This window comes from Heliangelus exortis, chromosome 10 (assembly GCF_036169615.1).
Source record: "Heliangelus exortis chromosome 10, bHelExo1.hap1, whole genome shotgun sequence".
Classification (NCBI taxonomy): domain Eukaryota; kingdom Metazoa; phylum Chordata; class Aves; order Apodiformes; family Trochilidae; genus Heliangelus; species Heliangelus exortis.
In genome coordinates this window covers 12,621,424-12,635,234 of record NC_092431.1, presented here as the reverse complement: position 1 = coordinate 12,635,234, position 13,811 = coordinate 12,621,424, and the positions used below count along the sequence as shown (strand labels likewise).

The 13,811-nt window shown below is 40.5% G+C and overlaps 1 protein-coding gene across 10 annotated transcripts in view; it reads left to right on the top strand.

The window, feature by feature from the left end:
- The window catches only part of LIN54 (lin-54 DREAM MuvB core complex component), a 42,687-nt gene that overhangs the window by 12,921 nt on the left and 15,955 nt on the right, over nt 1-13,811 (top strand). For 6 of the 10 annotated variants that reach the window (XM_071753576.1, XM_071753570.1, XM_071753571.1 and 3 more), the window contains exons 2-5: nt 2,569-3,290; nt 9,643-9,735; nt 10,424-10,544; nt 12,857-13,002. In XM_071753576.1, coding sequence (XP_071609677.1) covers nt 2,604-3,290; nt 9,643-9,735; nt 10,424-10,544; nt 12,857-13,002 — 1,047 coding nt within the window. In that variant the 5' untranslated portion in view covers nt 2,569-2,603. The remainder of the gene's footprint in view (nt 1-2,568; nt 3,291-9,642; nt 9,736-10,423; nt 10,545-12,856; nt 13,003-13,811) is intronic. The other 4 variants (XM_071753577.1, XM_071753574.1, XM_071753575.1 and 1 more) reach the window with 2 other exon arrangements.

Below are 13,811 nucleotides of genomic sequence, written 5' to 3'. Positions count from 1 at the left end.
ACAGCTTGTCACAGGGAAGCCTGATGCTACTCTTCTCTCTATCAAATCTAGTTTAAAGCTCTGTCTGAGTCCTGCAAGCTCCTGAGCAAAGACCCCCTTTCCACTCTGAGCACAGTGAATCCCATCTGATGCCTGGTGTAGGCCATGCCATTTTCAAAAACCCTGAAATTGTGGTGCTGGCCACAGAGCCATGTATTAATAGACTGGATGCATTTTTTTTTTTTTTTTTTTCCAATGTTGCTGTCTGCACCTGGAAGGAGAGAAGAAAAAACCTATGCCCCAGCTTCCCTCACCAACTGTCCCAAGGATCTGAAGTCTCTTTTCATCACCCTTGGACTATGCATTGTGGCTTCATTGCCACCCACATGGAAGATTAATAATGGGTGATAGTCTTGAGAGCTGCACTGGGCTTGGAAGTTTCATAATGATGTCCTTCACCCTGGGCCCCAGGGAGGTAGCAGATTTCTCTTGGAGTCTGTCTGGCATATTGGACTCTCTGATTCCCTCAGAGTGGAGTTGCCTGCAACTATAACCTGCCTTTTCTTCCTGGTGGATGTAGTCTTGTTGTGAGGGGTTGGCCTTTCTGACCTTGGCAACACCTCTGCTATAGATGGACCCACCGTCCACATCATCGTTTGGCTGGCCTTCCACATCGAGAGCCTCATACCTACTGTACAGAGGCACCTCCTTTTCAAACATGGAGGCAAACATTATTTGGATTGTGGTTGACCGTAGGAGTCTAACTTCTGGATCCTGGTCCCTTGTGCTTGTCAGTATGGAATAAGATGATTGGGGGTGGGGATTGTCTAGTTGGAAGATATAAGACTTAAGACACAAACCCATGCAAGTTGATGCGGAGACAATAGTGATGCATCTGAGAAGCAGAGCAAGTGGCCTTAATATACTGAAACAATCTACTTTACTCTTCCTGGTTTTTTTTAGCACCCTGTCCAGTTACCCAGTTTGACTTTAAGACAACAATGCAATTCTGTTACTAGCATGTCCGTAGGAATAAACTACTGTGTCTAGTGCTAGTTACCAGGGTTGGCATCACTACAAGCTTTACTTGGAAAAAAATGCTTAAGGTATTTCTGGCAGTGACATTGGATAAGTGTGTATCTTTAAATGACCGTCAGTAAATGAGCTGTGTGTGAGTTTGACCATGACTCATCTGAACTTCTTTCAAATCTCAAGTTTCTTACATATTGTGGCAGTTTGATGTGGCTTGTAGGTGAGGAGAATCAAGATGGCAACCTTCATAATCAGGAAGGCTACAGACTGCTCCAGTACGGCCTCCTGAGCTTGCCATGGAAAAAAAGTATATAGCAAGGTTTTTTTCCTGTCTACCTACCTTGTGTAGTTAATGGCTGTGCAAAATGAAACCGCGGTGACTCTGGAGGAATTGATATTACTTCAGCATTTGGTTAGTGTTTTTAGTGGCATAGTTCCTTAATTATGAATGTCACTTAGTAGGAATAACTTCTCTCTGCTTTTCCTGGTAAGTGGGAAACAGAATTTGCAAGGATCCTGTCCTCTTGAGCTTATAATGAATACTCAAGAGTCTGTACACCTATCCATGTAATGTGCTCACCTGTCCAGTGTCCAAGCATGCTGATGGGGTCAGCAAATGAGGAAAATGCCTTATTAAGCTGATCCGTTTTCAGACAGTTTTAGTGGGAGTGGTAGAGGTTACCATTTCCAGCAGTCCTCAAGGTTTCTCAAGTGAGAAGTGTCTCTGGCTTTGAATCTCACTGTAGTGGGTTTTTATATAAACTGGTCACTCTTACTAGTGAGTCAGCTTATAAATCTCTGTTTTCTTTCAAATAAGATGTTGTTTTGTGTTTAGAATACATTTCAAATTATTCATGAATTTGAGCATTTTATTTTCTTGCAAGTATTGAGGAAGAAAATGTCGAGCTGCTTTTTTCACAGCCAGTATAGAGGAATTGCCTTGTTCATCTTAGAATGGCAGGGCTTTGTCTTGGTCCTGAGGTAGGTGGGCTGTTGATTGAGCTGGTGGGGTTGTTAAAGCCCATCACTAGACAGCTGTTTTTCTGAGATTTCTAAAATGAGGATTTGGCAAAATAAAAACACCTGTTACATCTGGTGTGAGTAAGGTTATCTTGGAGCAAGATAACCTGCTAATCAGTGTTGACATACATGGGAAAAGCCATTATCATCTGTTGGGTTTTAAAGCTGTTTAAGCCTTGCTTTTTATTTCAGTAACTTTAAATGTCTGTGAACAAGATGCCTGTATCTTGAACGAGAAACGCCACTTCTTTTTGTATTGGGTTGTCCAGAGTGAACTGGTAATCTACAGCAAGTCAGTGCCTTGGCTTTGGTGGATGCTGCTGAAGAGATTTGATATAAATTCTTACCATGAGTCAGTTCAGCTTGATGTGTTATGCTTTGATAACAAGTTTTTTTATTATATCCCTCCGGTGCATGCACTGTAGCTTCAGTCTGAAAAAATGTTTGCTACTATATTTTCTTCGGTAATGTTATTCATAAAGCTTTGAAAAATGTATGTTTTATGGAAGCCAGTAACTTTTTAAAATATTATTACAGTACCTGGTCCTGTCATTACTGCCACAACTGTGAAAATGGAGGTGGTTTCAGCAGAAGTCAACAGCTTGCTCCCTGAAGAAATAATGGACACCGGTATAACTCTGGTAGAAGATGACAGCATTGAGGCAGTTATCGTGTCATCACCGGTGGGAGATTCTATTCCCATGGAAACAGAACTGGAAGAAATAGTGAATATAAACTCCACTGGTGACTCCTTGGCTACAACTACAGCCACAGTTACAACAGAATCAGTTACTGCATCCAGCAATCACTCGGGTGACATGACCACCACAACGCCCAAAACTGATGTGAATGAAGTAGTAAAGCCAACCTTTCCAAGTGGCCTCCATAAACTTGGTTCTCCGACCCCTGTCAGTATATCAGCCAATCAGATTATTTTGAACAAGACCACCGATATTAAAATAGGCAATCAGAGTATTAAACCAGATGGGCAAAAGCTAATTGTAACAACTCTGGGCAAGTCTGGCCAACCTATTGTTTTAGCATTACCACACAGCCAACTTCAACAGGCACAGAAGGCCACATCCCAGGCCCAAGGTGGAGACTCCAAGGTACAAGGCCAACAAATCAAGGTTGTTATTGGAGGTCGGTCAGAAGTGAAACCTGTTGTTGGTGTCTCAGCTTTGACACAAGGAAGTCAACTGATAAACACTACGGCACAGCCTTCTGTTTTGCAGACCCAGCAATTAAAAACAGTACAGGTAAAGTGAGTTATGTTAATGAAACATCTTAACAACAATTCTGTTGCTTCAGCTGTTGCCCATCTCCTTCACTGATTACCACATGGTTGCTTACAGCCTTTGCATTTATTTCTTGTGTTTATATATAAATACAATGCTGCTTTTAACCCATGCTTTCATATGTAGATGCATTTAACATTTTATGCCCATTCTAGCTGCTGTCCAGAAACTTAGGATTTGCCTTAGAGAAAGTAAGCTGTACATTCATGTGGGAGTACATGTGTACCACTCCCACATTCAGTACATGGAAGAGTTTTCTCATTTTCATTTTATAAAAATAGATTCTGCAGGCTTTTTCAGGAAGACTGAATTGAACTCTGTATGCCTGTTTTTCTTTATTCAAAGTTCATGCTGCTTTACTCCTTTAGGAGAGAGTAGATTGTGCCTATTATGTTTACATTTAAATAAAATCTCTGAAAAAAAATCTTCCAGCATTTGAAAAAGAACGAGAAGGTATATCTCATCTGCTTCAAATCTAGTTAAACTTGTTAATAAATACTGAGAGACTAAATTATATTGTCAGTTGGAAATTTAAAGGTCTTGTTCCTGGTCCCTGGCATATATTTGAAACCACAGAGAATCTGCTAGGATCTGAAAATATGTTGAAAAGACCTGGTTTATGACCCGAAGGGTCTGATACTCATCCTGGTGTACGGCAGAATTAAATGTGACTATTCTAGTTGTCAGCAAGGCTTTGTAAGAAATAAGACTTCGTTAAAGTGAAGAAAAAGTAGAATTTGATGAAGGTTATGGTGCAAAAATATTTTATAGTCTAAGTGAAATGAAACTAAGTATCCCAATAAAAAATAACTTGCTGCCCGTGAAAATGACATTTAAGCATATTATTTGGCAAAATGGTACATTCCCTGACTAGTATTTCTTGCCAAGCAAATGTGAGCAGCTCAAGAAAAGTAGTGATATAACAAGGGATAATCATTTTTAACTGAAAGAAGGTAGATTTAGTTTAGATACTAGGAGAAATTCTTCACTGACAGTGGTGAGACACTGGAACAGGTTGCCCAGAGCAGTTGTGGATGCCCTCTCCCTGGAAGTGTTGAAGGCCAGGTTGGATGGGGCTTTGAGCTGCTTGGTCTAGTGGAAGGTGTCCCCATGTCAGGGGGTAGACACTCTGATCTTTACACTGTCACAGGAGCTTTCCAGGTCATTAGAGAAACTCTGTTAGCCTTGCTGTAATCCAGTGATGCCATTTGGAATCTCAGCACTTGAAAAGATAATTGATACAGTTGAGCAAAATGTTTCTTAGAATGTAGCTCCCTCTCTGATTACAGTTTTAGATGTATGAGGCTGGGAGATGCAAAATGTGGCAGTACCTTGAGCTTCTATATCTAGAGGTTTACTGTTGTCCCTTGGTAGCTTGTCCTGATTTAGTTGAAACTGCTGCCTTGGATGTGTTGACAAAACTACTGGGCATCTGCTTCCAGTTCGTGGCTCCTGCCTGTGTACAAGCTTTAAGAAAAAAATGTGCCTGCTGGTGTTCTGTTGCCTAAGTGTATTAAACAGAAGTGTGGCCTTGCAGATGACTCTCAACCAAATGCCCTGACCCATTGCCATTGCTACCACTAAGCAAGTCTAACTTCAAAGTTGAAGTCTTGATAACTTGAAGTCTTGGTAACTGTCTCTGCATTTAATAATATGTGTGTCCACAGCATCATTGCTGCCACAACAAGCTAACTGCTAAGCCATCATTGTGGCTTCATCTCATGGAAAAGTGACCTTGTGCGCTTCCTAACCTCAGAGCAAACTCCCATTCCTAGCTCATCTTCCTCATCTTCTTCATCTCTGAAGTATGCTTTTCTCTTCTTGTATTTCTGGAATCCTTGATTTTTCATATTATGTCAAATATAAATGACATGGGTTGCAGCTACATGGACAAGCTCCCGTGAGGTCATCTAGGCAGTGAATTTATAGTAGCTCATTTTTGATAGCTGACTGTGTGGATATTCAATCTGGCAGTAAATAGAAGGTATGCACTTGCCTTTTTCCGTATGAATAGAACACAGTTTGATAGCCAGAAACAAAATCCACCTGTAGGAACTTGCTAATTCGTATTGTTTAGTGGAGAGGGCTCAGGACGACACAAACTGACCCTTTAAATAAAGATGCTTCCAGATAAATCTCATCTGTAAGAGGAAGAATATTGGTGTGTGCTTCTCAATACAATAATTTTCTTATGGAGGAGCTTGTTGCCCCAGGAAATATTTTGCAGTCTAATTCAAAATAACTTGCAGAGAGCATGCTTAGCTTAGAGGAAAAAAGTTAAGCTCCTTGTGATTAGAACAGGGAGTGGCAGGGGGCTCCAGAGAACTTGCTTTTCTGCAGCATTAAAGGGGCAGTCTGTTACCTTGATCAGTCCTCCAGTCTGTACTGAATTGGGTGATGAGTTTCCTACTGATGCCTGGATGGCTGTCACAGGTGCCTGGGATTATCAGCCATAGTTGGAACTGCCTGCATTTTGGGGTAAAGGACTGTTCCTCACCTATAACCACCAACATATGAGTTTTGTCACATTTTGTAAGCCCTGAGAAGAATCACTTGTTTATTAGACCTCCTTTGTAGACAAACACTCCACCAAAAAGAATGGCATATTTATCTGAGAAGAATATTCCAAGTTGAGTCTGAGGGCAAGCAGTGTTGACTATGTATCATTTTGGGATTTCTATGGGGTTTTTTTTCTGAAATACCTTATGTTAACAGACAACTAGTAGCTTATACACCCTCATGTAAGTCATTTAAGCACATTTATAGATTGTTAATGGGAAAAGACTGCTGTTGTCCAGAGATGGCTGTCCCACTGGATGTTGATCACGTTCTCAGCCAGACTTTGCCCTCACTTTAGAGAGTAATAGCAATAGCAGTTGACTTACAATAATACCTTATGGCAGGATAAGATCTATTTCAACAGAGTGGAAGTCTCAATCAAGATGAAATGTGGTGAATTGATGAGAAATTAAAACGTGCAAATTTGCAAAAAAATTTGCTAAATAATTACTTGCTCATCAACCAGCTGTGTACGTGCTAACAACTGAATTCTTGAAATATTAAAATGGCTTTGGGTTAAATTTGTAAAATGAGCTGTGAATGAGGCTTTCTTCTTCAAACAACTTATGTTTCAAGGTTTTAGGTAATGTATCTCCAAAAAGAGGGTTTTTTTTGTTTTGTTTTCCTTCTCCGATTCAAGCTTTAACTATTGTATGCCACCTATAAAGCAACTAACACTGCCTGGGTGCAGCATATTTTGGCAAATGACCCTCAAAGGCCAATGATCTGAGGTGGAGGTTTCCTCTGAGGAAACACCTGTACTCTTTAACTGTGCAGCAGTGTGTGGTTCCCTTTAAAGGAGGTCTTTTCCTGGCACTGCTTCCAGGGAAGCTCATTGCAGGCTTCCCCGAGTTGGACAGGGCATACAGTGGCAGTGTTTGCTTTCTATGGGAAGCTGAAGGGCTCCAGTGCCATAGCAGGGGGGAGCTCCTGCTTCCCCATCTGTGCTGGGAGCTGAAAAGCCTCAGGCATACTCTTTGCAGGGCATCTGGAGAATTTGTGTGCTACTGAGTGCTTTGAATGTTTTGGTGCTACTCTACTGTAAAAGAGGTGTCTTCAGTCAGCAAATGCTATAAATAGGAGTTTGTGTAGGAAGCTATAACATCCAGCCTACTCAATTTTTCCATTTAAACACTCAGAATGTTCTTAGGCTGTTCAAAATAGCTGTCATCTCTGGATGCCTGGGCAAGTTTGCTCCAGTCAGTATCAAAGGTGGTTCTGTGCCTTGAAAAGGTGGCTCCTCACATGGATGACAATGTTATGCCTCTCTAATACTGATCAGGTGGGTGGCTTGGTGCCCATGGGATGTGGGTTGGTCTGTATGGTGGTGGAGAGGAATCACGGGCCTGACCTGTGGAGTGAGTTCAGTGTAAGGGCTTCAGTGTTCCTTCCAGTGTGCTCACTTGCACTCAGGGAAGATCTTAGCAATAGGCAGCCTCTGCAGTCAACAGGTCAAAATAGGCTTTGAAAGAAGCCAGCCTCTTAATCGAACTATTCACCAGCTGCATGTTGGTATAGAGAAACACTTAGAATAATTGGATCTGATAGTTACCTTCTGTCAGGGTGAAAAAAGGCAAAATGTTTTGTTTAAGACTTTTAAGACTACAGAACCCTGTTTATAAAGATTGAAAGTTGAAGTTTTCGGTCCCATCGAAATGCTTGTACGTATTCCTGGTCCAGCTGAGTTTCAGGAGACTGAAAAAAAGATGCCTTTGTATTTGGTAGATTCTTGGCTAGTGAGTACCCAAAGCTTTCAAGGGATTGATGATCCACGTAAGTCTTGGAAGCTCTTGCAGAAGGTCATTTTCTTTATTTGCAGGATAAAAGTGTACTGCTATGTCAAAATAGGTTGAGAGATACTTCAGAGCAGTAGTTGTCATACAATTGAATAGATTAAATGAAATAAAATCATAGAATTGTTTTGGTATGAAAAGACCTTTAGGATTATGAAGTTGAACTGTTAACCTAGCATTGCCAAGTCCACCATTAAGTCATGACCCTAATCACCACCTCTTTTAAATACCTCCAAGGATGGTGACTTTTCCATTTCCCTGAACAGCCTATTCCAGTACCTGACCAACCTTTCAGTGAAGAAATTTTTCCTAATGTCCAATCTAAACCTCTTCTGGTGCAGATTGAGGCTATTTCCTCTTGTTCTATCATTTTTAACTTGTGAGAAGAGCACAACACCCACCTTGCTTATAGCCTCCTATCAGGAGGTCGTAGAGAGCAATGTGGCCTCCCCTGGGCCTTCTTTTTCCCAGTCTAAACAATCCCAATTACCTGAGCTGTTCCACATAAGGCTTGTGCTCTAGACCCTTTACCAGCTTGGTTGTTCTTCTCTGGACATGCTCCAGCACCTCAATGCCTTTCTGGTACTGAGGGGCTGAAAACTGAACACAGTTACTTGAAGTGTGGCCTCAATCACTTTCTCTATTCCTGATGGCCACACTTTCGGATACAAGCCAGGATGCCATTGGCTGCCTTTGGCACACTGCTGGATCATACTCAACTGGCTGTCAACCAGCACATCCAAGTTCTTTTCTGTCAGGCAACTTTCCAGCCACTCTTTCCCAAGCCTGTAGCATTGCATGGGCTTGTTGGGACCCAAGTTCCTGACATGAGTTGAATTTCATCCGGTTGGCCTTGGCCCATTCAGCCTGTCCGTACCCTCTGTACAACCTTTGTACTCTCAACATTCCTGTCCAGTTTGTCATCTGCAAACTTATTAAGGGTGCACCTCATCCCCTCATCCAGATCACTGATTAAAATATTAAAGAGAACTAGACACAGTACTGAGCCCTAGAGAACACCATTTCTTAACAATGCTAAATGGATTTGACTTTATTCACCACAATTCTTTAGGCTCAGCCATCCAGGCAGTTTTTTACCCAGCAAAATGTACACCCCTTCAAGCCATGTGCAGCCAGTTTTTCCAGAATGCAGTTTCAAAGGCTTTACTGAAGTCCTAATAAAAAATATCCACAACCTTTTCCTCATCCACTAAGCAAGTCTCCTTGCCACAGAAGGAGATTGGGCTGGTCATGATGAACCTGTGCTGACTGGGGCTGATTGTCCCCTTGTCCTGTATGTGCTGCATGATGGCACTCAAGACGTTCTGCCCCATAACATCTCCTGCCACCAAGGTCAGACTGTCCAGTCTGTAGTTCTCCAGATCCTCCTTCTTGTGTTATATTTGCTCAACTCCCATCAGATGGGACCTCCTTGGTTTTCCAAGACTGCTGGATCATCATCATCATGTCTTGGCTTCATGAATGAAGATTTCAGAAGGGCTCTCCCCACACTTGCTGCAAGCGCACTGATGGCTGATAAGGCCAATGCGGGACAGGCAGTGCGGCTGCAAAAGGCACAGCAGAAAGTCTCCTGTGAGGGGACAGCCAAGGTACAGTTCTTTCTGTGCTGTATTTTCACCTCGAGACTGATTCTATGTGTGTTCTCAAAGGAGACAGCAGCATGATAGATGGTGTGTCTCCATGTCTCCTGATTGGAGGCCAGAGTTGACCACTGATGGCAGTCAGTATGGCCAAAGCTGAGGGATGGTTCAGGGAGTCCTTGTATCTCCTCTTTGGGGCTCCTCTGTTGTTGTTCCTCAAAACTGCTGGATACAGGATAAAAAACTGCCTTGGTGAGCACTTCTATGAGCTTCTTCAGTATCTCTTGAGGGGATCCCATTGGCCCCATAGACCTGTGGATGTCTAAGTGGTATAGCAGGTCACTAATCATTTCTCCTTAGATTACAGGGGTTGCATGCTGCTCCCCATTCCTGTCTTCTAGTTGGGTGGGCAGGCTACCTGGACAACAACTGGTCTTGCTACTAAAGTCTGAGGCAAAGGTGGCATTAAGTACTTTAGCCTTTTCTCATCCTTTTACCCTTCCCACATCCAACAAAGAATAGATATTGTCCTTACATTTACAAAAAAAAAAAAAGGAGGCCTATTTATAGAAACATTTTTATTGTCCTTTACAGCAGTAACTAGATCAGTTTCTCACTGGGCTTTGACCCTTCTAATTTTCCCCCTGCATAGCTTAATATCATCTTTGTAGTCTCTCTGGGTTGCCTGCTCATTCTTCTAAAAGCCATAAACTTATTTTCCCCAGAGTCCCAACTAAAGCACTTTGTTCAGTCAAGCCAAATCACATGAGAAACAAGTATTCTTGTCTGAAAAAGAAATAACTTTTAAAGCTTCAACTACTGAGAGTTGTGCCTCTAATTTTAACATTTTTATTTAAAGCAATGGCATGTTAGAAGTAATTTCAGCATCTCGAAGATAAGGTTTGTTTGCAGGGCGAGATATCTTACCAACAAACTAAGGAATTTGGCTATCCTGCCTTGTTGGCTGGTATTCTTTAGTGGCATGAATGATAACCTAGTTCTCTCCATTGTGACAAATGCAAGAACAATTATTTTTCTAATTATGTGTACAAGAATAGTCCTTTTTATTTTCTAATGCACACAACAATTTAGATCCAAAATACTCCAGTTACTTTAAGTCTTTTTTTCCTCCACCTTTCAGATTGCAAAGAAGACCCGAACCCCAACTTCTGGCCCAGTGATCACCAAGCTGATCTTTGCAAAACCAATCAATAGCAAAGCTGTCACTGGGCAGACCACTCAAGTGTCCCCAGTCATTGCAGGTTGTACTACTTTTCGTTTGTTTTGTTTTAGCATTTTTAAAGACTTTTCAAAGAGGCAGTGATTGTAGGATTTTTTCTCTCTTGATGATTTTACTATAGTCTTCATTGAAATACCTCAAGCTGGTTTTAAAAAAATCTGAATTTTGTGAATAGAAGCAGGTAATTACAGTTGTTGGTACCTTTGCACTTTGTTAATTTAGAATTATCTTTGTTATTGTAGCATTTGATAATTTACTTTTACTGTCAGATGCTTTTCTTTCTGAATTTTGAGGAGAAGAAAAAAAAAATACCTCACAGCCAGAGAAAAGGGTACTTTATAAAGTATTTGTAGATACACTATATGCACAGGAGGAAAAAAGAGATACATTCTCTTATTACTTCAGTTTGTTTATAGTTGGACTTAAAGGAAACACATGCAAGTAACAAGGAAAATGAGTGAATCAAGCTGTGTTGTTTCTGTTGCTCAACTACTTTAAAAATAAGTATCACAGAACAGTCTAAGAAAGTAACTAAGTCAAAGAAGAAATAGTTTGTCTCTTTGGAAAACAAATCTGTGTATTCTTAAAAAGGAAAAAAGAAAAACCTACAGTGTAATAATTTTTTTATTATGGACGTGGGACTGATGTATCCCTTGATAAATGCATCATTGCATGTATGCAAGAAACATCTGAGACATGTAAATTATCTCAGAAGGACAAACGTAGGAAGCCAGATTCAACTTCAGATCTTTCAAGAATGTCTTCACCTGCTTCCAGATTGCCCAACCCAAGTAGGCCTTAAACTACATATTTAAATAAGTTTTTTAAGCCTTTGCAGAACTGGGACTTGTGCTGGTTTTAAAATGAATGCAGCTGTCTCCTGTATTCAGAACTTTGATAGATTCAAGTAAATGGCACATAACTCGAACGTAATCTTGAATTGTCAGGCTGTCTGCACCCTGCAGCCTGACTCATGTTTCAGGTGAAAGAGGGATTCCCTACCCTATTCCTCAGTTTTACCCCTTTTTCAAACACTTCCCTACCAAATGTACAGACCTGAAAAGAACAAGATTGCTTCACTAGGTTTATAAATACTTGTATTAAGCTGTTAACTGTGTTTAAAAAGTAATAACCACCAAACAAAAAACCCAACCCAAAACCATTAAAAACCACAAAAAAGCCACCGCATTATGTTTTCATTTAGCAGTACATGAAAACAGGTAAACAGTAGGGACCCACAAGGAAAATAATACTAGAGCATGTTTTTATGTTTGTTGTCTCCAGAGTGTAAGAAAATGTCTAATTCAAAAGATAATATTGACCAGCAGACATGTTATAAAATAAACTAATTTTTAGCTTTTAAATCAATATATTGGAAAATTTAGTGCCTGAGACTGGAAAGGACGCATTAGTGGGAGGTGAAGGTGCTTCTCTAATTGAGAGGGGTATCTTTTTAAACATCTTTATTCTTGCCATCCCATTCAGCCAGCCTAACTTGAGAGCTTTGAGGGACTGGCATCATTTTGGGGAAAGTATAAATTTTGTGTGTTGTGATTTTGTATGCATGTTTTAATGAATTTGGTAAGTGTTTTTAATTGCCTGGGAATTTTTGCAAACTGGGATGAAGTTCTAAATATGGAAGGTTTGTCAGTATGATATGGTATAATGTGATATGATGTAATGTAATATAATATAATGTTTTCCACTCTGGGAGTTTTGTAGTATTCCTAAGACTGATTTCATTATTTGGAGATGCTGGTTTTGATGTTTAACCTGTTTTGCTGTTGTAAAACCAGATACTTTTGCGGGAGAGTCAAATATTCAACTAGACAGTGAAAGAAACAACCACCAACACAGAGAAGAAAAAAAAATGACGAGTTGAGTGTTGGCAGACCAACTACTTTTTTCTTAGTCATTTTAACATGGTTTGTTTCTGATGGCTGAGGTTTTAAAAGGAAGTAGCCCCCCTCAGGTGCCTGGTTTGTCTGTATACTAGCAGCAGCTAGCTGCATGGGTGTTTGTGCATGGCACAGGTTGGAGGACTGCACACTTCAGAGTGCTGTCTCAGACTTAAAAGAATTTTCAGATGAATGTCAAAGAAAGTTCAGTGCACATTTCAGGTTTTTTAAGCTCAGGTGAACTGATTTTTTTATTTGCAATAATTCCAGTTTTCTTTCTTGCAAAATCTAAGTTGAAGAGTGCCAATGCCCTTCCTACCAGGTAATACACTTTCAGAAGCAGAGATCAATTGCATGATGTGAAGAGAAAATTTTTAAAGCAAAGTTAATGTAAATTGTAATAACTTGAGTTGATGGTATCTTCATTGTTCATTAGGTAAGGTTCTTTCACAGTCTGCTCCAGGAACACCACCAAAGACAATAACAATCTCTGAGAGTGGAGTCATTGGATCGTCTTTGACTACAACAACTCAACAGGCACCCAATAAAATAGCTATCTCGCCACTCAAATCTCCTAATAAGGTAAGGACCTGATTCTGGCTGCTGCACAGTGCTGCTTTCCAGGACAGTGGTGGTCTGAATGGAGCTGTCTGTGCCTTTGCTTCAGGCTGCATCCTGACACTCCAGAATCTCCACTGCATATTGTGATGCTCTGCAGTAATGGCCTAAGCTAGATTTTTTGCAATTGGGTCCATTATTGTGGTTTTCAGTAAATGTACATCGCTGCATTCGTTTCCCATTCCTGCCGTTTCTTGCCATTCCCTAAGCATTCATTCTAAGAGCAGCTGTTCTATCTTAGCCAAGTGCTTAAACAATATTTTTTTTCATGCTTTCATAAAATATCAACAGACTATTTAAAAGGAGACATCAATGATTTCAGCACTTATTAACTGTTGTTCCCTAACCACGACTGAATTAAATGAGATTTGCAGTAGTCCTTGACAAATAACAGAGATGGAGATTTGGCACAAGTGGGCAATAGATAGAAAAGGAAGCTCATCCATTGCAAACTGCATTACAGATGTCATGGTGATATTCGTATTTTGGACTTGATAGCTGTCACAAGAAGAGGAATATTGCTAAAGAAAGGAATAGGGGGCAAGGCAAGATGCACAGTGCATGCAAACGAAATATTGTGTAAAAACTAGTGGAAGAGTAAAGAATTCTGTTAGTTTGCTCATTCTTTAGCTGTGTAATGTTATACAAATGGAGTAAAGGACTTGTTTGAGAATTATCAGTGAGGGAGCAACCTGAAGAAGTTAAAAAAAAAAACACCTAAACCTGGAATCAAAATTAGCAATGAGTGGGAGTGAAGACACTCCTTAGGATTA